General features: G+C 36.8%; 3 protein-coding genes across 3 annotated transcripts; 1 reads left to right on the top strand and 2 right to left on the bottom strand.

Moving 5' to 3' along the window:
- Positions 1 to 1615: 1615 nt before the first annotated feature.
- On the top strand, positions 1616 to 2657 carry LOC120297465 (olfactory receptor 472-like). The gene has a single exon (XM_039320108.1). The coding sequence runs from the start codon at positions 1626 to 1628 to the stop codon at positions 2655 to 2657; it is 1032 nt and encodes a 343-aa protein (XP_039176042.1). The 5' UTR covers positions 1616 to 1625.
- Positions 2658 to 10889: 8232 nt separating this feature from the next.
- Positions 10890 to 11834, bottom strand: LOC120297464 (olfactory receptor 2D2-like). Its single transcript, XM_039320107.1, has one exon. The coding sequence runs from the start codon at positions 11832 to 11834 to the stop codon at positions 10890 to 10892; it is 945 nt and encodes a 314-aa protein (XP_039176041.1).
- Positions 11835 to 14767: 2933 nt separating this feature from the next.
- LOC120297469 (olfactory receptor 2D2-like) lies at positions 14768 to 19071 on the bottom strand. The gene is made up of 2 exons (XM_039320113.1): positions 18685 to 19071; positions 14768 to 17545 (listed from the first exon to the last, which is right to left on the bottom strand). The coding sequence occupies exons 1-2, from the start codon at positions 18707 to 18709 to the stop codon at positions 16587 to 16589; spliced, it is 984 nt and encodes a 327-aa protein (XP_039176047.1). The 5' UTR covers positions 18710 to 19071; the 3' UTR covers positions 14768 to 16586.
- Between the last annotated feature and the right edge of the window lie 6003 nt (positions 19072 to 25074).

Below are 25074 nucleotides of genomic sequence, written 5' to 3'. Positions count from 1 at the left end.
ATGGTTATTGACCATGTGGATATGTGAAGTTATAATATGCCATTTTTCAGGCCCATTTATTGCCACGCATGTGTAGAGCATCTCCCGTTCATGTTTATGTTTTATTGCTGCTTTGATAATCTTTTAAAGTTAATTTGAATAGAATAGAGTTGGAAGGGACCAAGGAGGTCTTCTTGTCCAGTCCTCTGCTCAGCCAAGAGAACCTAAACCATCTCAGATAAGTGACTGTCCAGTCTCTTCTTAAAAATCTCCATTGATGGAGTGCCCACAATTTCTGAAGCTAAGCTGTTCCACTGGTTAATTGTCCTCACTGATAGGAAGTTTCTCCTTAATTCTAGGTGGCTTCTCTCTTTGATCAGTTTCCAACCATTGTTTCTTGTCCTGCCTCTGGTGCTTTTGACCCCCTCTTCTTTGTGGCAGCCCCTCAAATACTGGAATACTTCTATCATATCACCGCTATTTCTTCTTTTCTTTAGACTACCCAAACCCAATTCCTGCAGCCGTTCTTCATATGTTTTAGTCTGTTTTAGTTCTGTAACAAACAAATTTTGGATTTGGTCTCTGCTGAGATCGTCAGTATGCACCTCTCCATCATATAGTGTGCAACTTCATTTAGAAGTCTCTTAGTATCTTCATTAAAGGAACTCAGATGAGGATCATTTAGTGACATCTATCTGGTGGTTGTTAGTTTTGGTACTTATCAACACTTCTTCTTATCTCAGAAATGAGGATCTATCCAGAAAAACATGCTATGAATGCACTTTAAACTCCTATTGTGTGTATTTGATCTCATTAGTATTTGTGGCATCCATAGGCAATTATTTCAGCAGATAATCAGATACTTTTAATTCATAATTTCAAGTTCAAATGATAGCAGTGTTCCAATATCTCAGGGGCTGCCACAAAGAAGAGGGCAGGACAAGAAGCAACAGATGGAAACTAACCAAAGAGAGAAGCAACCTAGAACTAAGGAGAAATTTTCTGACAGAACAATTAATCAATGGAACAATCTGCCTCCAGAAGCGGTGAATGCTCCAACACTGGAAGTTTTTAAGAAGAAATTGGACAGCCATTTGTCTGAAATGGTATAGGGTTTCCTGCTTGAGCAGGGGGTTGGACTATATAACTTCCAAGGTCCCTTTCAACTTTATTATTATGGGAAAATTCACTTGTCCTTTTCTTGGGGTAGTCCATGAAGACAAAACAGGGATCAGAGGCCATGAAGTAGTATATCCATTGTCTTTGGAGAATGTAGATGTTTGTGAAATTCAGTATGTTTGTCTACTACTTTAAATTTCAATCATTTACACCTTTTTCTTGGGTAGTGAGAGAAAAGATAGGCAACTAATTTACTGGTTGTACTCACAGTTCAGTATACTGTGTACTTTTCAGTGCAGAGATAAATCACTCCTCTCCCATTTCTTTGTTTAATGCTCATGATGTTCAGTCATTCCAACATTGTAAACAATGCATTATTTGCTAATTATATCCAATGTCGTATTCTGTACACAGATTCACTAAAAATGAAGTTGCTGGAACAAAAAGCAATCTTTCCTGAGGCTGATAAACATATGAATGATGCCTGCAGAAAGCCAATACTAGAAATAAGGATTCTTTGAAAGAAGATGAATTTGTTCATTAAATGTGGAGGAATTATCTCATTAAAGGTCACTCTATTTTCAGTGACATTCATTTTGTCCCAACCTCATCTTTCTTCTCAAACAGAAGGAAAAATGGAAGCTGAAAATTATACCATCACCAGAGAATTCATCCTACTTGGGCTCACCAGCCATCCCAAAAAACGGCTGCTACTTTTTGTGACTGTTCTCCTTATCTACTTGCTTACCATCTTTGGAAACACTCTGATCATCATACTGGTATGGGCTGATTCTCAACTGCATACCCCCATGTACTTTTTTCTTGGCCATCTTGCTGGCATGGAAATTGGGTATGTTACTAGCACATTGCCTCAGATGTTGATTCACCTTTTGACTGGAAATAGGGTCATCTCCTTAGTATGTTGTACACTGCAGGGTTACATGACTCTGGCCATGGGTAGTACTGAGTGTTTGCTACTAGGAGCCATGGCTTATGACCGCTACTTGGCCATATGCCATCCATTGGTGTATGCATTAACCATGGACAGGTATCACCAATTCTTGCTTGCCACATCCTGTTGGACCATTGGTTTTGTGTTCTCTGCAATTTATGTCCTCTGCACCTTTCGTCATCCCTTTTGTGGGATCGTCATCAACCACTTCATCTGTGAACCACCTGCTGTGCTAAAACTTGCATGTGGTGACACAAGAATCACCAAGGTCATTGGTTTTGGTCTCTCGAGTTTCATTGTTCTCGTTCCCCTTTTTGTTATCCTGACTTCCTATGGGTACATTCTGGATTCTGTATTGCACATGCGGTCAACAGGAGGATGGCATAAAGCTTTCTCCACCTGTGGTTCCCACCTTGCTGTAGTAACCTTGTTCTATGGCACTATTATCTCTATGTATATTGTTCCCCAGTCAAGTTCAGCCTCTGATCGTAACAAGAAAATTGCTGTTTTTTACCTTGTGATCACTCCCCTTCTTAACCCCATAATTTACACCCTAAGGAACAAAGACATACATTTAGCAGCACTCAAAATGTTGAAAAGACTTTGAAGAAAAAACATTCTCATCTTGTTTAATTAAGTCTTTTTAGCTTGAGAGGTGGATACTGAAGATTGATGGAGAGGTTGGAAATACTGTATTGAAAGAGAAACTTACTGTAAGAAAATTAAAATTGCTTACCTCATGGTTTTCAAATGGGGAGTATCCCCAAGATTTGTAACTATCACCTACCCTATACAGTGTAGTAAAGAGAATATAAATATACCAATGTCTGTGATAAGTTTATCTTCTTCAAATGGAAGTCTCATAAAACTCCAAATATCTCCATCCACACTCTAGGGCAATAAGTACTTGGTAAATAATGACATCTACCTCTGTTCCCAGAAGAAATTATCTCAATTGTTGAATTATTCAAGAGTAGATAAAATGTTTGTCTTCATTGTTGTAAATTAAGTAGGATTGACCATAAATCAAGGTTAAAGTACTGTCAGAATATAAATGTTGATTCAACAAGCACTGAAGTCTTTTAGTATGGATGTCAAGATTAAGGAACTAGATTGAAGTTGAAAGCCTACAGGAGAATGGAAAAATCAACCATAATTTATGCAGGGATTATTATAATAGGGCTGGAGAAAAAACACACAATATACATAATACAAAAGGAATAGGAATAGCATAGGCAAAAAGAATGGCTTAAATTACTTTTGATAACTTTTTTTAAAAAAGAAAACAACACCTAGCTCTACTATTCCTTCAATTGCTATATTTTTTTCTGGATCTCCAATTTCCAAAAATAGATTCCTGATTGGTAGAGCTTCTCCTCAATTCAGTTGTGCAGAACTTTTGTGATGACAATTCTCCCTAGCCACTACATATGTCAATGTCAGAAAAAGAAAGCAGGTCCATAAATTAGGAAACTAGCATCTTAAATTATGGAATGTATTTAAGCTGTCATTTAACTCTTTATGCTTATAAACCTGTTGTCACAACAATCTCTACACTCTTCATGAGAACAATTTCTTCTCTTTTATAAGCTAAAGTGTTCATTGTGCCACTTGACTTTCAGCTGTTTCACCTTTCTAAGTTGCCATTTTTGAGCATGGACCCCATACTTTCTTAAAATGTGCAGATCCCTTCTATAAAGCCAAGTTTTATTTTGTGTATGTATATGTATATGTGTATGTGTGTGTGTGTGGGAGAAATGAGTAAATAGAAGAGTTTTTATTTCCTAACTTTTTCCATGTTTGTTTCCTTATCCTATTGCTATTAATCCTGCCATTGTCTTCCATTTTCATCATGTGTTATTAACAGGTGTTATTTTGCTGTAATTGCTGAACCGTTTATTTGTTAATAGGATGTTTGAAGAAGACAACAGAATTTAAGGATATCCCATATCTAGCTAACATTTTATCGCCTTAATAATAAAAGAACATGAGATATGTTTTGTTGAGATCAAGGTACATTCTATCTAAAGAATTCCATTGAGTTCCAATATCTCAGGGGTTGCCAAAAAGAAGAGGAAGTAAAGCTATTCTCCAAAGAAGGCAGAATAAGAAGCAATGGATGGAAACTAATCAAGGAGAGAAGCAACCTAGAACTAAAGAGACATTTCTTGACAGTTAGAACAATTAATCAGTGGAATGACTTGCTTCCAGAAGTTGTGGATACTCCAACACTGGAAGTTTTAAAGAAGAGATTGGACAACCATTTGTCTGAAATGGTATAGGGTTTCCTGCCAGAACAGGGGGTTGGACTAGAAGACCTCCAAGGTCCCTTCCAATTCTGTTATTCTTTTATTCTGTTATTCAAAGCATTCTGATATCTGCCAGATTATGAGTGATATTAAAAAAGAAATTAAGGCTGATATCATTTATTGTTTTCAACTTATATTATCCCCCATTGATGTTTTGTAGATGTTTACAAACTCTCTGTTCAATGAAATGGTTTAAGTGTTCTATGTAGTAACATGAGAGTCACAAAGCTATATTTTCTCACATGAGATGCTACCCCTTTGTAGATTAGGATAGCATAGGCTTATGTTCCACTGAAAGCTAAACTGGCATGTTTAAGCCATGAATCAATGGCCTCTTCAAGGAATCAAGAGATAATGTCTGATTTCCATCACAAAGATACTGTACTCTGGGTCATACTGTTTCTCGTCTATATGGCTGCCCACAGAAAAGTTACTTTGAGACAGTAATATAATGGTGTGAAGACTGGAGACAGCAAGATAATTAACAATGGAACTAGATGTCACTGCTTGGGAAACATAAGCCAGGTGCAACCACCTAGCAGCATGGGAATGGACTGTAAGTAGTCTATTATCACAAAAGGAGTGAAAGAATCTTAACATGTGGAACATACATATATATAGAATTAGATTTTCATACAAGTGATTCTTCATTGCAGCTTCATAGTCTATATCTCCAATGAAGTGTCTTAATCCACTCAAATAAAGTCTCTGGCTTCCAATGAGAACACCAGGTTTCTGAGAAAGAGTGGCAACCACTGAAACCAAATCTCTTTATCAGGATTTTTCATAGAATTTTAAACTGGGGCTAGGATGCTTCAGTAATAATGGAAGCATTCATGCTTTCTTTATATTCCTCTAAGACTCACAAAACAGAAAACCTGTGATTTTGTATCTCTTTCATTATATGCACAAGGCCAAGCAAGACATTCTTTTCATACTGTAAGGCATCCGGAGTTATCCTGTGGTATCATGGGCAGCCAATAAATTTAATAAATAATAATAAAAATAATGCCCTAGTCACCCATATGCATCTCCCTTTCATAACAGCAGAGGCAAATGTTCTGTCTCAACTAGATAAAACCGTTTTCTATTTTTAAAAAATATTCAGGTCCCTCTTTGAGGGAAATGGGTGGTTCAGAAATATGAAAAACAAGCAAACAAAGAAATTCAAATAAGCTGTTGCAGATATACTTCCTTAGGCAACAGGATCTCACTTTAAAGGAGAACACAGGCCTTTAACTCCTACAAGACCAATCTGAGCTGATGCTCCCATTTTCAGTAGAACTTATTTGGGGGAAAATAGTACTATTTTGGGGGGAATTTGTCTTTTGGAAGGACAGCTATATCCTTGATGTGTCATTAGTGTAGCTGAGAATAACAGAATATCTGAATTGGAAGGGACCTTGGAGATCTTTTTATCCAACTCCATGCTCAAGCAGGAAGCCCTACACCATTTCAGACAAATGGTTGTCCAATTTCTTCTTAAAAACTTCCAGTGTTGGAGCATTCACAACTTCTGGAGGCAGGTTGTTCTACTGGTTAATTGTTCTAACTGTCAGGAAGTTTCTCCTTAGTTCTAGGTTGCTTCTCTCCTTGATTAGTTTCCATCCATTGCTTCTTGTCTTGTCCTCAGGTGCTTTGGAGATCTCCAAGGTCCCTTCCAACTCTGTTATTCTTATTCCAGTGATGGTGAACCTTTTAGAGACCGAGTGCCCAAACTGCAACCCAAAACCCACTTATGCATCATTGGGTGCCGGGTGGGTGTGGCCCATTGGCTAGGTGTGGCCAATTGGGTGGGCGTGGCCCATTGGGTGGACATGGCTGCGGTGGCAATGGCAGACTGGGTGGGACGAAAAGTTCAATCAATCAATTCCAACTTTGCAAGATCTTTTTTTTTTTCCCACGAGAAGTTGACTGATTGATTGAACCTTTTTTTTTTTTTTGCACACAGCAGCGGAGGCCTAAAGCAAAAAGGTTTTATAAAACCCAACTGAAGGCCTAGGACTGGGGCGACAGCACGTGTGCCCATAGAGAGGGCTCTGTGTGCCGCCTCTGGCACCCGTGCCATAGGTTCGCCACCACTGTTCTATTCTATTCTATTCTATTCTATTCTATTCTATTCTATTCTATTCTATTCTATTCTATTCTATTCTATTCTATTCTATTCTCTATGTGAATGTTAATTACTCAACTATTTCTTATCTTCAGAATATTGATTAGAAGGTGATTGGAGAGTCATTTTATCATGCAGATTTTTTTAATAATGTCCTGGGAGAGGAGATTATTTCCATGGAGACAAAGAGCTCAGCTAAGATTTATTGGGCAGAAAGACATTATTTTTTGTTTATTCTATGAGACCTTTTCACTGAGCATACTGCAAATGCTAATTACACAATATGTTTGCATCACTCCTAAGTTCCAGATTCTCAGGACTTTGGTGGCTGCTTCTCCAGTCAACCCAATGTTGTCCACTAAAATGTTGTCACCCACTTAGTGAAATTGCCACTAAAATTACTGTATGTAGTGTGTGGCAGGATAGACATGTTACATTGTCCACTTTGTTTGAGTACTTGGAATAAATTTGTGGGTTTCATAAACTAATAGCTATTCATTTAGAGAATTCCCAAAGATCATTATAGTTGTACTGCTCCTTAATTAAAACTCCTGGGAACCTAAAGCAGGTAAGATGGCAAAATGAAGAAAAAGTCTTTCTCTTTTGGACAATAAAAAATAAAAAATTAAAGGTAAAAAGTTCTTTCCTTCTGAAGAAAATCCCACAATTTTTTGACATTCTTTGACTGAAAAAATGTGTTCAAAATGTATGTCACAGCAACATATAGATATTAAATCCTCCAAAGAGAACATTTCTATATGTTGACAAAAGAAAGACTGAGCAGAAAGTCATTTTCTCCTTCTGCATTTAATTTTTTTTAGCTGTCAAAAAGTGAGAAAATAATCTACATACATTATTGGAGATTCAAGTAAATAAATATATATATAATAAAAAGAAAGAAAAACTGAAATGAAAAATGAAATATGGAAAAAGCTAATGTTATCCATATAATATTAATTTGAATTCTTTCAGTCCCTCAGTTTATTATTTAAAGTAGATCATATGGAAACATATTACCTCATCTTTCAAAATATTAAGTATTTTATTTTTTTTATTTTTAACCAACAAAACAAAGCAAAACATAACACACATACACACACAATATACTACTCCTTTTTTTTTACAGCAATTGCGTAACGGTAATCTATTATTTACATTTCCCTCCTTGTTCTTCTTTAGAATATTTGTCCTTATTGCCCCGTTATTTCTTATTTACATTTTTCTTCCTTCATGTTCTACTTCTTACTAAGAATCATTCATATTATTATTATTGTACATTATTATACACATATTTTCACTTTTGACCTTTCCATATTTATTCTCCTCTATTATTTCTAGTCTCCAACCAGACATACCACTTGTTCCATGTAATATAATACTCTGTGTCTTCCTTTTCTTTTATCTCTTTTGTTAATTTGTCCATCTCAGCACAGTCCAGGATTTTTCTTATTACTTCTTCCTCTGATGGTATATTCTCATTTTTCCAGCACTGTGCATATGCTATTCTTGCCACTGTTATTATATGTAAAATTAAGTACCATATTTCTTTACTATATTTTCTGTGTAAAATACCCAACAAAAAGATCTCTGGTTTCCAGTCTACGGGTTGGTCTATTATTTCTTTGATCCATTTTCTTATTGTAGACCAGTATTTTTTTGCAACTGGGCATGTCCACCATAAATGATATTATGTTCCATGTACTTTTTTACATTTTCAGCATGTTGGTGAATTGTTCTGGAACACCTTGGCAAGCTTTGCTGGTGGAAGATGCCATCTGTAAAACATCTTCAACTGGTTTTCCTTGAATGCTGCCGACATAGTCAATTTTATATTTATTTCCCATATTTTTTCCCATTTCTCCAATTCTATATTATATCTGGAATTTTTTGCCCATCTAATCATTGTGTCTTTGACAACCTCGTCTTCCATTTTATATCTCAGTAGGAATTTGTATAAATTGCTAATTAATTTTATTTCTGTTCCATGTATAGTTTTATCCAATTCTTGTGGCTCTTTTTGGATTTCATATAATTTTTTGTCTTCTGTATATTTAGATTGAATTTGTGTAAATGTCCACCAGTCAATCTCTCTGCCAATATCTTGTTCCAATTCTTGTTTTGTTTTCAAATTTCCCTGTTCATTTACTAATTCCTTATATCTAATTATCTTATTTATATCCAATAGGTTTGGGTATTTCAGAGCTTCTATTGGGGATAACCACATTGGAATTCTTATATAATGTTTTTGTTTTATTTTTTCCCAAGTCTGTAGCAATGCATTCCTAACTATGTGTCTTTGAAAGTATCTGTGTATTTTATGTTTTTCGTCCCATAGGAATGCATGCCACCCTGCTTGCAAGTCATGTCCTTTTATTGTTAAAACTCTAGTATTTTTCAAATACATCCAATCTTTTAGCCAAGTTAAGCTTGATGCTTGGTAGTATATTTCCCACTCTAGTAACGCCAATCCCCCTTTATCTAAAATATTAAGTATTTTAAACAATACATAACAGACCCATATCCTGCATTAATTCCTTGGTATCAAGAGAATAATTTTATTACCATTTACATACCATTAACCTCTGTAATGAATCCCAGATTTGGTACAGCCAACATTCTTCAGAAAATGACAAATTCTTTACTTTAGGAATATACTTTAATAATCACATTTAAATCTTTGACTATTATAATTCTTTCCAAACTTTTATTAACTTATGATTTAAAACCAAAACATAATGGCTGGACACAGCCACATTGTATGATTGAAAAAACCTTCAAATTGCATATAATGTACACACTCACATACACACATATACAAAAAAAAAAAAAAAAATCTGTTGTCCACCCCTCTAAAAACATCCTTTCAGAGATCCAGTAAACATAAAATATTCCATTCCCCAAATTAATTTCCTTCTCAAGTAATATGAAATACATTTTATATTTCTTAAACCCAGACCCACTGATTTCCCCAAATTGGATAGCCTAGTTCTTTTTTCCACAGTTACTTACTGAAGTTAACTTTAATCCTGTTTTTCAAATTCTTTATAAAACTGAACTGTTGATTTCATATTCAAGGGCACTCACTCGTAAGAATCCTAGGAACTGCAAGTACGTCTGAACCTCAAAAAGCAACGTGGAATACAAAATGCATTAATTTTAACCCAGAGACTTAACATATATTTTCACCACTGAATTATAATGATTGAAATTGCACCTATATATTTAGGCATATTTACTTCAACATAGTGTGATATATTTTGAAAAACATGTAAACCCAACCTGAACAAATTACATGTTCTCTTTCTTATAGTTGTTTGTGAAAATTTTAAATTTCAAAGGCCAAAATTAAACTTTTTCCAGTTTATAGTGTAACCAGAGTATAATTCCTATTACATTTATTTAAGTTGCTAGCCATGTCTGACTTTTTTGCAATCCCTTGGACCAGAACATGCAACCCCATGCTTCCTTCACTGTCTCCAACAGTTTGCCCAAACTCATGTTTGTTGCATTGATGACACCATCTAACCATCTCATCCTCTACCATCCCCTTCTCTTTTTTCTTTAAACTTTTCCACATCAGGGTATTTTTAAAAGAGACCTCACTTTTCATTAGGTGGCCAAAGTATTTGAGCTTTAGCTTCAGTATGTGTCCTTCGAAAGAACAGTCAGAATTGACTTCTTTTAGGATTGACTGATTTGATCTCCTTGCAGTCAAGGGACTCTCAAGAGCCTTCTCCAACATCACAATTCAAAAGAACTCAGCTTTCCTCATGGTCCAACTCTCACACCCATATATTACTCCTGAGGAAACCACAGCTTTGATTATATGGATCTTTGTCAGTAAGACAATGTCTCTGGTTTTTAATATAACTTTAGCAATGACACACATAATTATCTAAAGGGTCTGCATCATTGATCTAGAGCAGGGGTCTTCAAACTTGGCCCTTTTATGACTTGTGGACTTCAACTCCCAGAATTCTGGGAGTTGAAATCCACAAGTCATAAAAGGGCCAAGTTTGAGGACCTGCGATCTAGAGAAACAATTTATATCCAAAGTACTTTATTTCACTTATTGATTAGGGTGGAGGAACAAAGCAGAGTAAGATTTTTAAATTAATTTAATGAATTAAAATAAGATTAGTGAAATATTGAACATGACTTTAAATACTGTATTTTCCGGCGTATAAGGCGACCCGGCGTATAAAATGACCCCCGATTTTGGTGCTGAGTTGCAAGCCTAGAAAGTCATCTTATATGCCGGAAACTACCGTTATTTCTGGCGTATAAGATGACTCGGCATATAAGACGACCCCCGACTTCGGCGCCGATTTCAACACTTTAGAAAGTCATCTTATATGCCGGAAAGTACGGTAATTGGTTTGAGTCAAAAGAGATGAATTCAACAAGACAAGAATCCTCATGGCTTTTCTTCAAAGTTCCTACTTTTCAACACCTTGATCACAGCCCTGTGGACATCCTTATTCCGCAGAGTGTAAATGATGGGGTTAAGCAGGGGAGTGACCACAAGATACATAACCGCAATGTTTTTGTTCCTGTCAGGAGATGAGCTTGAATGGGGGGTTATGTATATAGAGATGATGGTACCATAGAACAAGGTGACCACAACAAGGTGAGAGCCACAGGTAGAGAAGACCTTATAACATCCTGCAACTGACTGCATTTGAAAAACTGAATACAGGATGCAACTATAAGAACATAAGATAACCAGAAAGGGAACCAGAACTACAAATACTGATAGACCATTAAGTATGTCTTTGGTGTGGTTTACATCATCACATGCAAGAGCTAGCAAAAAACGCAGCTCACAGAAGAAGTGGTTAATGTGATTAGCACCAGAGAAGGAATGACGAAAGATGCAAACAATAGTGACCATTGAGACGACGCAGCCTATAATCCAGCAGGAGATGGCAAGCAGATGTTGGTGCTTTCTGTTCATGGCAGAGGCATATCTCAAGGGGTTGCAGATAGCCAAGTAGCGATCATAAGCCATGACACCCAGCAGCAAACATTCAGTACTGCCCAAGCTCGGAGCACTGCCTCCCTGTAAAATGCAACCTATTGAGGAAAGCATTCCTTTTCCAGCCAAGAGATGGGCTAAAGTCAGAGGCAAAGAGCTAGTGACATACGCTATGTCCAGACTTGCAAGATGGCTGAGAAAGAAGTACATAGGTGTGTGCAGTTGAGCGTCAATCTGTACCAATATGATGATTAGCAGGTTACCCAAAACTGTGAGCAAATACATTGTTAGGAAGACCACAAATAGCACAATGCGTTGATTTCTTTGAGAGGTGAGTCCCAAGAGGATGAACACTGCTTCTGAAGTGAAGTTCTCAGTACTCATCTTGCATTCTGCCTACAGAGCAGAGATACTGATGGATAATGAGTTTAATAGCAAAACATTGATTGATAGGAGAGAGAGAAGTTACTATATCCACTATAACACAATGTCAGCTGAGAAATCCTTGGTTTCCAATGCATCTGTCTGGATTGTTCAACAACACTACTGTATCTTTTGATTAGTACAGAACAGTATCAACAACATTGTCAATGGATTATCACAAAGTGCTGCCTTAACTAGATAATGAATCAACTCCTATTTGGGATTGCCATTATGAAAGTTGAATGTTGAGATATTCACATATGATTTATCCTCCAAATAGAAACCACTTTATTAATATAATCTGGATTTTCTACCTAATATCTGTAGCAGAACTATAGACCATTTTCAGCAAGAGTGACAAACATCAGATGGAAGAACAGTAAGGAGTAATATGGAACACTGGCTTTCTTTATCTGAAACCTCCACAAAAGGAATATATGTCCTTAAGTAAAAAAAATCCTTTGTCCGTTGGGAAAGAATGCAATAAGGATCATCTTCATTCAAAGTTACCAATAACACAGAAACCTATAAATTGCTAACTCATACTAATCAGTTCAAAGCTCTCAAAATCTTTTGAACAATTCCTTTACATTATAAGCTAAACTAGATTGTTATTTATGTGTTTTTTAGATTGTCTTATGACCCTATAGGGATCATAGACTGCTACAGTCTATTTGATCATCCCTACTAGTATGCATGAATTAAAGTAACAATATCTCAAGGGGTTATGAAATGATAAGATTTCCTTATGTTTAGGTGACATTCACAGGCAATTGTAGGAATAGCAACCCTAGGTCCTGCTTTTTGGAACATTTTTGGCTTCTAATAACCTAATAGAAATAGGGTTATAACTGGACTGGGAAGTGAAAGAAACATACTGAGTGGCGAACGAGAGAGAGAGAGAGAGAGAGAGAGAGAGAGAGAGAGAGAGAGAGAGAGAGAGAGAGAGAGAGAGAGAGAGAGAGAGAGAGAGAGAGAGTTTGTCTTCAAGTGCCAAGAAAATGGTGTCAGTTAAATCCACAAGAGCTGAATTCAACTTGAAATATATTATACCTTTATGAAGCAATTATTCAGGATCTGAAGAGAAGTGAGAACATGTTAACTTCCTTCTTTATTATAAGGGGAGCTTTGGTCAACTAGAGACCAACTTAATGGAAATTACTCCACTCCCCTTGGTCCTCTTCAGTAAGTCATTATACATGTTTTGCTCCTTCTTTTAACCTCATAATTAATGTTTGAGGTTTAAAGAAAAAAAATCTTCATCTAATCAGTTTGTGTTAAATTTTTGGGTTGCTGTGAGCTGGTTTACAATTGGCTTTGAATGAGGCAGAATTTGGAAATTCAGTGAATTATCGGAGGTCAATGCAGATAAAAACATATGTTGAGCTTCTGATATTATATTTACCTAATTCAAACACAACAATTTAGGATGATTCTCCTGGTAATGGGGTCTAAATAGGAGGAAAAATATATGCTCCCATTACTAAACGTTCAGTCACACTAAGATGATTTTTCCATTTTCAGGAGATATCCTTCAGAAGAAAATTCTGCATGATTGTCAGATGAAAGCAATCAGAATTACTTGTGAAGAGTCTCAACAGTAGTTTATTACCATTCAACTGTTACAAGAATCTTACCAGACTCACTGCATTTCTTGGGAATGGCAAGCTAAGGTTTCAAGGATTCTGGCGGGGGAAGGGGGGGAGAACCGGCTTGTGCTTTTCACTGCAGTGCAACAATTCTAAACTTGGGCCTCTCTTGTCCTCTCCCTCCAGTCTAGGTGGAGATTCCACCACAAGGATTAGAGCTTGATGAAGTCTCTTATGTAAAGCAAAACATCTAGAGTAACTTTGATGAATAACAGTTAGATGTTCTAGAATAATAAGCCATAGACAAAGTGATATTCCTAAGAAATAGAAGATCATGCCAATGAGTTCTACTATTTCTTATTCCCACATGCTCTAAGGGGTTGGAGGAACATTCTGCGTGGTGCTTTTTAACTAGTCCTTGTTGCTGAATTAAGAAAGGAGTTGCTTTTCAATTGGCATGTCAACCTTCAGCTTGAGTATCCAAATAAAATCCAGGATATCTTTCATTTCTGAAAATTTTATTACAAAGAATTCCAGATTTATTTAATATACCGGGCAGGAAAATTCTAATCAGATAATATTTCCTGATTATTATTTCAGTTCTTTTAATTATAGATTTTGAAACTCAAAAAGCATCAAACTTCACAGACACCGATCTTGCTAATAAAATTATTAACTTCATGGTAGATGCAAATAACATTCGGTTCTCTTGTCTAATTATTCATAGCAAATTTCCAAAGATTTATGCACAAATGTTTCTCCTTAGCCAAAATTTCTGTAATATGAAACACATTGTAAAGCAAAAGAAATGATTTGATGCAATGTACCAGAAAAATTACCTTTGAATCAATATGGGAATAAATGATCCTTTTCGCAAAATATAATAGGCCAATATTTTTTTTATGTTTTCCGCAGGATGTACAAAAGTTGCTAAATCTTGATTTTTTGTTCGACCCTTTCAACAGGTTTGCTTTTATATAGACTAGAGTAGACTAGACTATAGACTAGACTAGACTAGGCTAGACTAGACTAGACTAGAATAGAATGGAATAGAAAATAGAATAGAATAGAAAATAGAATAGAATAGAAAATAGAATAGAATTGTTTATTGGCCAAGTGTGATTGAACACACAAAGAATATATAAAATATGTAAAATAAATATCAATTAAAAATACAGTGATCTTTGTCAAGCATTTAGTCAAAATCATTTTTTTTAAAAAATGGAATAATGCAAATTAAAAATAGATAATTTGATTTTTAACCTATAAAATGATGCAATTATTAAAAAAACCATTTATTTATTTATGTATTTTATTAAATTTATTGAAACCCTCCATCTTACCACAAGGTAACTCTGCACAGTTTAAAATATACATATTTACAATATGTAGCATACCATGTATATATATAAAGTTAGGATGAAGGAAATCTGCATTAGGTTTATAAAAAGTCACCTTAAGATAGACTTCTGCAGGCTATGGATTGAGTACTGGGACATTATCAGAGGTTGAGCTCTTTGGAAATCATGAATAGAATAGTTTTCCTTGGTAGAAGGAAAATCATGGAAACAAAACAGCATATTTCCAACCTCCAAAATTTTCTCCCTATTAGAATTGGATGAAAATCAATTTCTGCTCCAGAAGGTGATGGACTCTCCTTTGTTATAGATTGATTAACACAAACTGGATTGCTACTGTGAAATATATTTTGGATTCCTTGCTTTTAACAGTGGACAGGAGAAGTTCAAATTCTCCTTCCATCTCAATGTTCCCATTACAACAGACTCAATGAAGTAGAGGCTGATAGAAGAATTTGGTGTTCCAATTTAACATCCCTTTCCCTTAACATGTCAGCCTGTCTGGTCCAGCTATATTGTCATGCAACGCTCTGCCTCAATACTGGTTAGCAAAAACTTTCCATAAATTTAGGGAGATCCCTGATTAAGAATGTCAGTAAGCATAAGATTTAGAAGATGAATTGTAAAATATCCTTCACTGAAAAAAGTGAGATGAGATAACATCTTGGTCTTTATGAACTAACTGCTTGAATTTTAGATGGCCCCAATTTAAATCTTACATTTTGGGCATACAACGGTTTTAACTGCAATAGTATATGTCTATAAGCATACACAGAAAAATTGTGTGAGTGTATCATTTATATTATTGTTCAGGACAGTATTGTTAATTTTTTGATTTGGTTGTAAATCTTCCTCATCTTCTTCCTCACTGTCTTTTTTTTCATTTCCAGATTTAAACTGATACTGGATTTCATTCTGTGAAGAAAGAGAGATGAGTTAACCTCTAGGCAATTTTTGAGAACTAACTGCTTGAGTTTTAGATGGTTCCAATTTAAATTTTGGGCATGCAGTTGTTTTAACTGCAAAGGTATATGTTTACTGAGCAAAATTGTGTGAGTGTACCTTTTACATTATTGTTCAATACATTTTTGTGTGTGGTTGGATTTGGTTATAAATCTTCATCTTCTTCCTCATTATCTTTTTTTCATTTCCAGAGTTAATTAAACTGATATTGGATTTCTGGAGAATTTTAGACATACCCTTCAACAATTTCTATTGCAATTCCGATTCAGCATTTCCAAGGGTTATCTTTCACAGACAACCTTTTTTTCTGTTAAACAGTATAAAGGAGAAGTACTTGATTTCTATTGTTGATACCACATTGTGCTACAGTGTTTTACACCAAGATACTAGCATTAGGTTACATTGGCTGCTGAGAAAGCTACATTCCTTGCACAATTATGCTATTTCTTGTGAGTTTCAAACCAAACTAAGAAAATTTGCTTGAAAATTTGTCCTAATATTGTCCCATTTTTTTTACCTCTACAGAAAACTATCAGCATACAGGGTTCTACGGTGCTTTTTTTGCAGCGGGTTTTCAATAATTAAAAAAAGATTGAGATCCTTCTGCTTTTTGTTCCAAGCCTTCATTTGAACGATGTTAGAGGAATCAGAATAAAATTGCATTCCAGTTAGGTGATAATCATGTCTGATGTTTCAGAAACTACTCACAGATGAACAGCTAAATCATTTTAGTAAAATATTGATATTGACCTTAAATAATAGCCTTTAAGTCAAAATAGATGAATTCAACAAGAGAAGAATGTTCATAGTTTTCCTTCAAAGTTCCTTCTTTTCCATACTTTGACCACAGCCCTGTGGACATCCTTATTCCGCAAAGTGTAAATGATGGGGTTAAGGAGGGGAGTGACCACAAGATACATAACTGCAATGTTTTTGTTTCTGTCAGGAAATGAGCTTGATTGAGGGATTATGTATATAGACATGATAGTGCCATAGAACAAAGAGACCACAACAAGATGGGAGCCACAGGTGGAGAAAGCTTTCTGCCATCTTGTAGTGGACTGCATTTGACAAATGGAATACAGGATGCAACTATAGGAACACAAGATGACCCCAAAGGGAACCAGAACAATAAATGCTGACAGACCATTGAAAATGGCTTTGGTGACTTTTATATCATCACATGCAAGATCTAGCAAAAAATGCAGCTCACAGAAAAAGTGGTTAATATGATTAGGACCACAGAAGGAATGGTGAAGGATAAAAACAACATTGACCATCGAGAAGACACCAGCTATGATCCAGCAGGAGGTGGCAAGCAGATGTTGGTGCTTTTTGTCCATGGCAGAGATATATCTCAAGGGGTTGCAGATGGCCAAGTAGCGATCATAAGCCATGACACCCAACAGCAAACATTCAGTACTCCCCAAGCTCAGAGCACTACCTCCCTGTAACATGCAACGTGTCAAGGACAGCACACCTTTTCCAGCCAAGAGATGGGCTAAAGTCTGAGGCAAAGTGGTAGTGACATACACAATATCCAGGCCTGCAAGGTGGCTGAGAAAGAAATACATAGGTGTGTGCAGTTGAACATCAGTGTTTACCAATAGGATGATTAGCAGGTTACCCAAAATTGTGAGCAAGTAGATTGTTAGGAAGATCGCAAAGAGCAGAATTTGTTCTTTTCGATGAGAGGTGAGTCCCAAGAGGATGAATCCTGTTTCTGAAGTGAGGTTCTCAGACCCCAATCTTGGCATTTTGCCTACAGAGCAGAGATATTGATGGACAATGAGTTAAATTGCAAAATATAGATAGGGAAGAGGAAGAGAAAATTGTACATCCAATCTACTATAATACAATGTCAGTTCACACATCTTTGATTTCCAATCCATCTATCTGGATTATTCAGCAACACTACTGTATCTTTTCATTAACATGGAACAGTACCAAAGATAGTCTCAATAAATTATCAGAACATGCTGCATTTTCCAGATAATAAGTCAACTCCTGTCTTGCGATTGTCATAACAAAACCTGAATGTTGGAACAATTCATACATGATTCATCCCCAAACAGAAAACAGAATACAACACATTAATGGAATCAGAAATCATTAGAAGAGAATATTTGTAGCTCAGGGTTGAACTGTAGGGTTTTGGTGCTCCCTATTCTTGATAGTTTTCTTGCAGATTAGGCTAGAACTGATGATGTTACCTTGTTTGGTAATGAAATGTCTACAAAAAAACCAACAAACTCCATATCAAGGATCCCACAGAATCAAGCATTTCTGCCTAATATGTATAAGAAGGCTACAGACCAGGTTCAGCAAAAGTGACAAAGATCAGAGGAAAGGATAGTGAGGAGTAATATGACACACTCATTTCCATTATGTAGCCTTCACAGAAGAAATATATGTTGTTAAATATCTTGTAAGAACTCTTTTCTTCTTTGGAAAAGAATACAGCCAGGATCTACTTCATTCAAACTTACCAATAACACAGATACCTATAAACTTATAACTCATACAAATCATTTCACAATTCTTAAAATATATTGAACAATTGCTTGATGTTGTCAATTAAGATTATTATTTGTGTTCTTGTTAGATTATCCTTTGCTCTCCTACATAATTCCATTGAAATACTGAAATCCTTTATGGACTTTTTGCTGGCGAAACAGTGACATATGGATTGAATGATTAGAAAGGGTAGATTGTGGAAAGAAAGAAATTATGATATGATTTCAGTCAGGGTAACATAAAAAGTATTTATAACAGTGTTAAGAAAATTGGAAGTTATTTATTTCTTTTTTTCTTTTTCCTTCCTTTTTTCTTTATTGTTTTTTTTACTTTTGTATTACTTTTTCAATTTAAACTGATCAAAATAATACAATAGAAACCTACCTCTGTGTTTCTCCCAGGACTTCATCAGCTATCAGGGAGATCTGATTCATTCTATCAGTTTCAGACAGATGGGTAAAAGCTGGAGTAGCTGCTAGTACAATTCCCAGAGAATGATGCTGAAATATAGGGAAATCTTTGGGCACAGTCATCAGAAACTCTCATGTACATAGCCAAATATGTTCCTGATACGCCAAAAGAAATGGGACTGTAGCTAGACTGGAAAGTAAAAGAAATGGCCTGTAAAAAGAGATAGAAGTAAAAAAAAAATATCTCTATTCTATTGTAAAGAAACTGTTTCAATTAAATATACTGGATATGAATTCAACTTGAAATATATTTCACTTTTATGAGGCAACTATTCAGAGCCTGGAGAGAATTGGGAAGCACGCTACCTCCCTTCTCTATTATAAAATGAAAATTGTGTCAGATAGGGACCCACTAAATGGAAATTGCTCTGCTCCCCTTGGTCTTCTTCAAAAGGTCATTATATATTTTTTCCCTTCTTTAAATCTCATAAGTATGAGAGTGACTACCTAGAAAGCTGAAATTTGAAATTTGATGAAATTTGCTCCACTCCAGATTTGGGCTGATTTACCTCAGAATTTGAGAACTTTCCAAAGATTAATTCTAAGGAAACTTAATGAAGGACTCACAATGATCACCTTTTCCTTTATTTTATTTTATTTTTTATTATTTTTTTTCATCAACATATGTTAATTTTTCCAATCAACAAGTTGTCTGGATGATCACCTTTTCCATGTGTGTTCTTTCTGCACTTAGACATTAGTCCGCACCTAATATTCTTATGGGAATTGAGGGTTTTGGATAACTTCCATTTTGGTAGTCCTAAAAACCTAAAAGGGAAGTTGAAGAAAGCAGTACTGAATAATTAATTTGGCCAATACACTAAATCAGTGGTTCTCAACCTTTTTAATGCCGTGACCCCCAACCAGTCGTAAGTCGAGGACTACTCAACTGGTGCAGCACCGTTTGCAGAATGGGACTTTTGGCGGGCTCAGCAGGGCAGAGACAACTTGGACAATTCCTATTGGCTTTTGAAAGCCAATAGAATTAGACTCTATTCAAGAGAGTCTATTCTTCTGGTTGTTAATTGCGAAGTCGTGTTCGACCCATCACGACCCCATGGACAACGTTCCTCCAGGTCTTCCTGTCCTCTACCATCTTCTGGAGTCCATTTAAATTCACACCTACTGCCTTCAGTGACTCCATCCAGCCATCTCATTCTCTGTCGTCCCCGTCTTCTATTGCCCTCAATCTTTCCCAGCATTAGGCTCTTCTCCAGTGAATCCTTCCTTCTCATTAGGTGGCCAAAGTACTTGAGTTTCAACTTCAGGATCTGGCCTTCTAAAGAGCATTCGGGGTTGATCTCTTCTAGGACTGACCGGTTTGAACGCCTTGCAGTCCAAGGGACTCGCAGGAGTCTTCTCCAGCACCATAGTTCAAAGGCCTCAATTCTTTGGCGCTCAGCCTTTCTTATGGTCTAACTTTCACAGCCATACATTGCAAGTGGGAAAACCATGGCCTTGACTATATGCACTTTTGTTGGCAGGGTGATGTCTCTGCTTTTTAGTATGCTGTCTAGATTTTCCATAGCTTTCCTCCCCAGGAGCAAGCGTCTTTTAATTTCTTGGCTGCAGTCCCCATCTGAGGTGATCTTGGAGCCCAGAAAAATAAAATCTGTCACTACCTCCATTTCTTCCCCATCTATTTGCCAGGACTTGAGAGGGCTGGATTCCATGATTTTGGTTTTCTTAATGTTGAGTTTCAAGCCAACTTTTGCACTCTCCTTCTTCAACTGCATTAAGAGGCTCTTTAGCTCCTCTTCACTTTCTGCCATTAGAGTGGTATCATCTGCATATCTTAGGTTGTTGAAATTTCTCCCGGCAATCTTAATTCCAACTTTTGATTCATCTAGCCCTGCCTTTCTCATGATGTGCTCTGCATATAAGTTAAATAGGCAGGGCGACAGGATACAGCCTTGCCGGACTCCTTTTCCAATTTTGAACCAATCAGTGGTTCCGTGTTTGGTTCTCACTGTTGCTTCTTGACCCGCATATAGGTTTCTCAAGAGACAAATGAGATGGTCTGGTACTCCCATCTCTTTAAGAACTTGCCACAATTTGTTGTGATCCACACAATCAAAGGCTTTTGCATAGTCAATGAAGCAGAAGTAGATGTTTTTCTGGAACTCCCTAGCTTTCTCCATGATCCAGCGTATGTTGGCAATTTGATCTCTAGTTCCTCTGCCTCTTGAAATCCTGCCTGTACTTCTGGTAGTTCTCGATCCACATACTGCTGGAGTCTAGCTTGTAGGATTTTAAGCATAACTTTACTAGCATGTGAAATGAGTGCAATGGTGCGATAGTTTGAACATTCTTTGGCATTGCCTTTCTTTGGAATTGGAATGTAAACTGACCTTTTCCAATCCTGTGGCCACTGTTGAGTTTTCCAAATTTGCTGGCAAATTGAGTGTAGCACTTTTACTGCATCGTCTTTTAAGATTTTGAATAGCTCAGCTGGAATACTGTCACCTCCACTAGCTTTGTTGTTGCTCAGATTTTCTAAGGCCCATTTCACTTCACATTCTAGGATGTCTGGTTCGAGGTCAATGACCATCTCATTGTGGTTATCTGGGATGTTAAGCTCATTCTTGTATAGTTCTTCTGTGTAGTTTTGCCATCTCTTCTTAATCTCTTCTGCCTCTGTTAGGTCTCTGCCATTTTGGTCCTTTATCATGCCCATCTTTGCATGAAACGTTCCCTTCATATCTCCAATTTTCTTGAAGAGATCTCTGGTCCTCCCTATTCTGTTGTTTTCTTCTATTTCTTTGCACTGTTCATTTAAGAAGGCATTCTTATCTCTTCTAGCTACTCTCTGGAATTCTGCATTCAATTGGGTGTATCTTTCTCTTTCTCCTTTGCCTTTCGCTTCCCTTCTTTCCTCAGCTATTTGCAAAGCTTCCTCAGACAGCCATTTTGCTTTCTTGCATTTCTTTTTCTTTGGGATGGTTTTAGTTGCTACCTCTTGTACAATGTTGCGAACTTCCATCCATAGTTCTTCAGGCACTCTGTCTATCAGATCTAATTCCTTAAATCTATTTGTCACCTCTACTGTATATTCATCAGGAATATGATTTAGTTCATACCTGAGTGGCCTAGTGCTTTTCCCTACTTTTTTCAATTTAAGCCTAAATTTTGCAATGAGAAGCTCATGATCTGAGCCACAGTCAGCTCCTGGTCTTGTTTTTACTGACTGTATAGAGCTTCTCCATCTTTGGCTGCAGAGCACATAGTCAATCTGATTTCTATGTTGACCGTCTGGTGATGTCCATGTGTAGAGCCGTCTCTTGGGTTGTTGGAAAAGAGTGTTTGTTATGACCATCGTATTCTCTTGACAAAATTCTATTAGCCTGTGCCCTGCTTCATTTTGTACTCCAAGGCCAAACTTGCCTGTTATTCCGGTTATCTTTTGGCTTCCTACCTTAGCATTCCAATCCTCCATGATGATAAGGACATCATTTTTTGGTGTTAATTCTATAAGGTGCTGTAGGGCTTCATAGAACCAGTCAATTTCATCCTCTTCAGCACCAGTGGTTGGGGCATAGATTTGGACTACTGTGATATTGAATGGTTTGCCTTGGATTCGAATTGAGATCATTCTGTCATTTTGGGGATTGTATCCCAGTATTGCTTTTCCTATTCTTTTATTGACTATGAAGGCTACTCCATTTCTTCTGAGGGATTCTTGCCCACAGTAGTATACCTGATGGTCATCTGAGTTAAATTCACCCATTCCTGTCCATTTTAGTTCGCTGATTCCTAAGATGTTGATGTTCAGTCTTGTCATCTCTTTTTTGACTACGTCTAGCTTGCCTTGATTCATGGATCTTACATTCCAGGTTCCTATGGAGAAAAAATCTTTACAGCATCGGACTTTCCTTTCACCACCAGATATATCCACAGCTGAGCGTCCTTTCGGCTTTGGCCCAGTTGCTTCATTCTTTCTGGCGCTACTAGTACTAGCCCTCTGCTCTTCCCACTAGCATATTGGACACCTTCCGACCTGAGGGGCTCATCTTCCAGCGTCATATCTTTTTTACTTTTAGTACTGTCCATGGGGTTTTCATGGCAAAGATACTGGAGTGGTTTGCCATTTCCTTCTCCAGTGGATCACATTTTGTCAGAACTCTCTGCTATAACCTGTCCATCTTGGGTGGCCCTGCACGGCATAGCTTATAGCTTCATTGAGTTACGCAAGCCCCCTCGTCACGACAAGGCAGTAATCCATAAAGGGGAGAGTCTATTCTATTGGCTTTCAAAAGCCAATAGAATAAAAGGGAGTAGCACAGCTCAGGAAAAGGGAAAAAAATGGTGGACTGTGTTGTTTGGCGACCCCCGTGAAATGGTCGTTTGACCCCAAATGGGGTCCCGACCCACAGGTTAAGAACCACTGCACTAAATCATTATCTTGTAGCAGTTTGCCACAGTCATGTTCAAGAAAAAAAAAGTTTCTTAAGTTTGGGAAAAGCCCTGCATTTTAGAAATATCAATAGGCAAAAAATATTGGAGGAACCAAAGTAAAATTTCCTTCTGTGGAGAGTGTGTGATAACATCTAAGGCAGTTATGTAGGGTGGCCACTTACCTTTTAGTGGATCACAATTTAATTCTTTGTATATTTTAGATTGGCTTTAGATTGCAAATATGTATGTGTGCGCACGCGTCCATGTGTTTGTGTGGGTATGTGTAACGTGGGTATATCCTTATGCTATAGCTCAGTGCTGTCAAATTTCTTTGTAAATCTCCTTGCATTCTTCTTTGTCCTCCTTTTTTCTTCTCCAGAATAAGAAATAAAACTGACATATTATTTCAACAAGTTTTATTGGAATTCTCTGTAAGTCATTTTCCTTTTTTTATTTATACACCATATATTTTAATTGTTTTTATTGGAAATCTTGATCACATATTTACCGACAATATTTACCGACAATATTTTAAAATAATTGTAGCAGTATATTATAGTCAGCCAGATGTTTAGACTAGATTTGGCATTTTTGTCCATCTCTGGATTCCTTCCCAAGGACCTAGGATTGGCAGATATAAAAGTCCTTGGGGAAGACTCAGTAGGTGGATAAAAATGCCAAATCGAACATCTGGTTGACTGTGCAGTAGTAGTAGTAGTAGTAGTAGTAGTAGTAGTAGTAATATTTTTAATATTATTAATAATTATTAAGAGACTAGACAGCCACTTGTCTGAAATGGTAAGGTTCTCCTACTTGAGCAGGGGGCTGGACTAGAAGACCTCCAAGGTCCCTTCCAGCTCTGTTCTATTCTATTCTAATTGGTACAAGATATAGCTATAATATTTCAGGTCATTATGTTAGTAGTATCTACCATGGTTTGAGATATCAACAGTAAATAGATGATACTCAACTTTATATCTCCACCCCTGGGGACCCAAGTGATGCTGTGGCTGCCCTCCTGCAGTGCCTGGAGGCTGTGGAGGCCTGGATGGGGGACAATAGGCTTTGGTTGAACCCTGGCAAAACAGAGTGGCCTGGAGTTTCAAAGCTTCAAGATTTCAGACTTTAACCTCCTTAGTTCTGGATGGAGTGGCACTATCCCAGACAGACTCGGTCTGCAAATTGGAAGTTCTCCTGGACTTGCAACTCCAGCTGGAAGAGCAGGTGGCAGTCATGGTTAGGGAGAGCCTTTGCACAATTTCATGTTGTTCATCAGTCACGGCCTTTGCTGAATCAGGAGTCCCTGTGTTCAGTTACTCAAGCCCCAGGCATCTCATCTTTGGGCTACTGCAATGCACTCAACATGGGGCTACTCTTCGTAATAATAGTTTTATTGGTTTGTCAAAATATAAAATGCAAAGAAAAATTCAAAAAAGTAATAAAAAACTAGAATAAGGGGGAGGGAAAGAAAAAAGAAAAGAAAAGAAAAAAAGAAAAAAAGGCACCAACTCCCAACTCTCTTTAGTATAGTAGAAGATGACATTACAACCACAACTTTTCTATAACAATAAACCTATCTAATTAAGAAAAACGAAATCAAGATTTCATTTTATTTTTTCATTGCAAGCCCAAAATCTGGAAGCAATTTCAAAAGAGATACAGGGATTAAATATATTCTTTTCTTTGGATAAAAGAATCAGTTTGACCATCTCTGCTTCTCTTTGCGGTGGGGAACAATATATATCTCTATTGACTCATTAATTTTTATCATAATTCCTATTAAGGGAATCCTCTATAAAATTTCAGTTTTTTTTTTTTAAATCTGGACTTGCAAATCTTGCTGGAAGAGCAGGTGGCAGTCATGGCTAGGAGAACTTTTGCACAACTTCATCTTGACTGTCAATTGTGG

The sequence above is a fragment of the Crotalus tigris genome, unplaced genomic scaffold (genome assembly GCF_016545835.1).
Source record: "Crotalus tigris isolate CLP2741 ecotype Arizona unplaced genomic scaffold, ASM1654583v1 scf7180000023622.256236, whole genome shotgun sequence".
NCBI lineage: Eukaryota > Metazoa > Chordata > Lepidosauria > Squamata > Viperidae > Crotalus > Crotalus tigris.
Note: the sequence above shows the minus strand (reverse complement) of the source record. Positions and strands in the feature narration are given on the sequence as shown.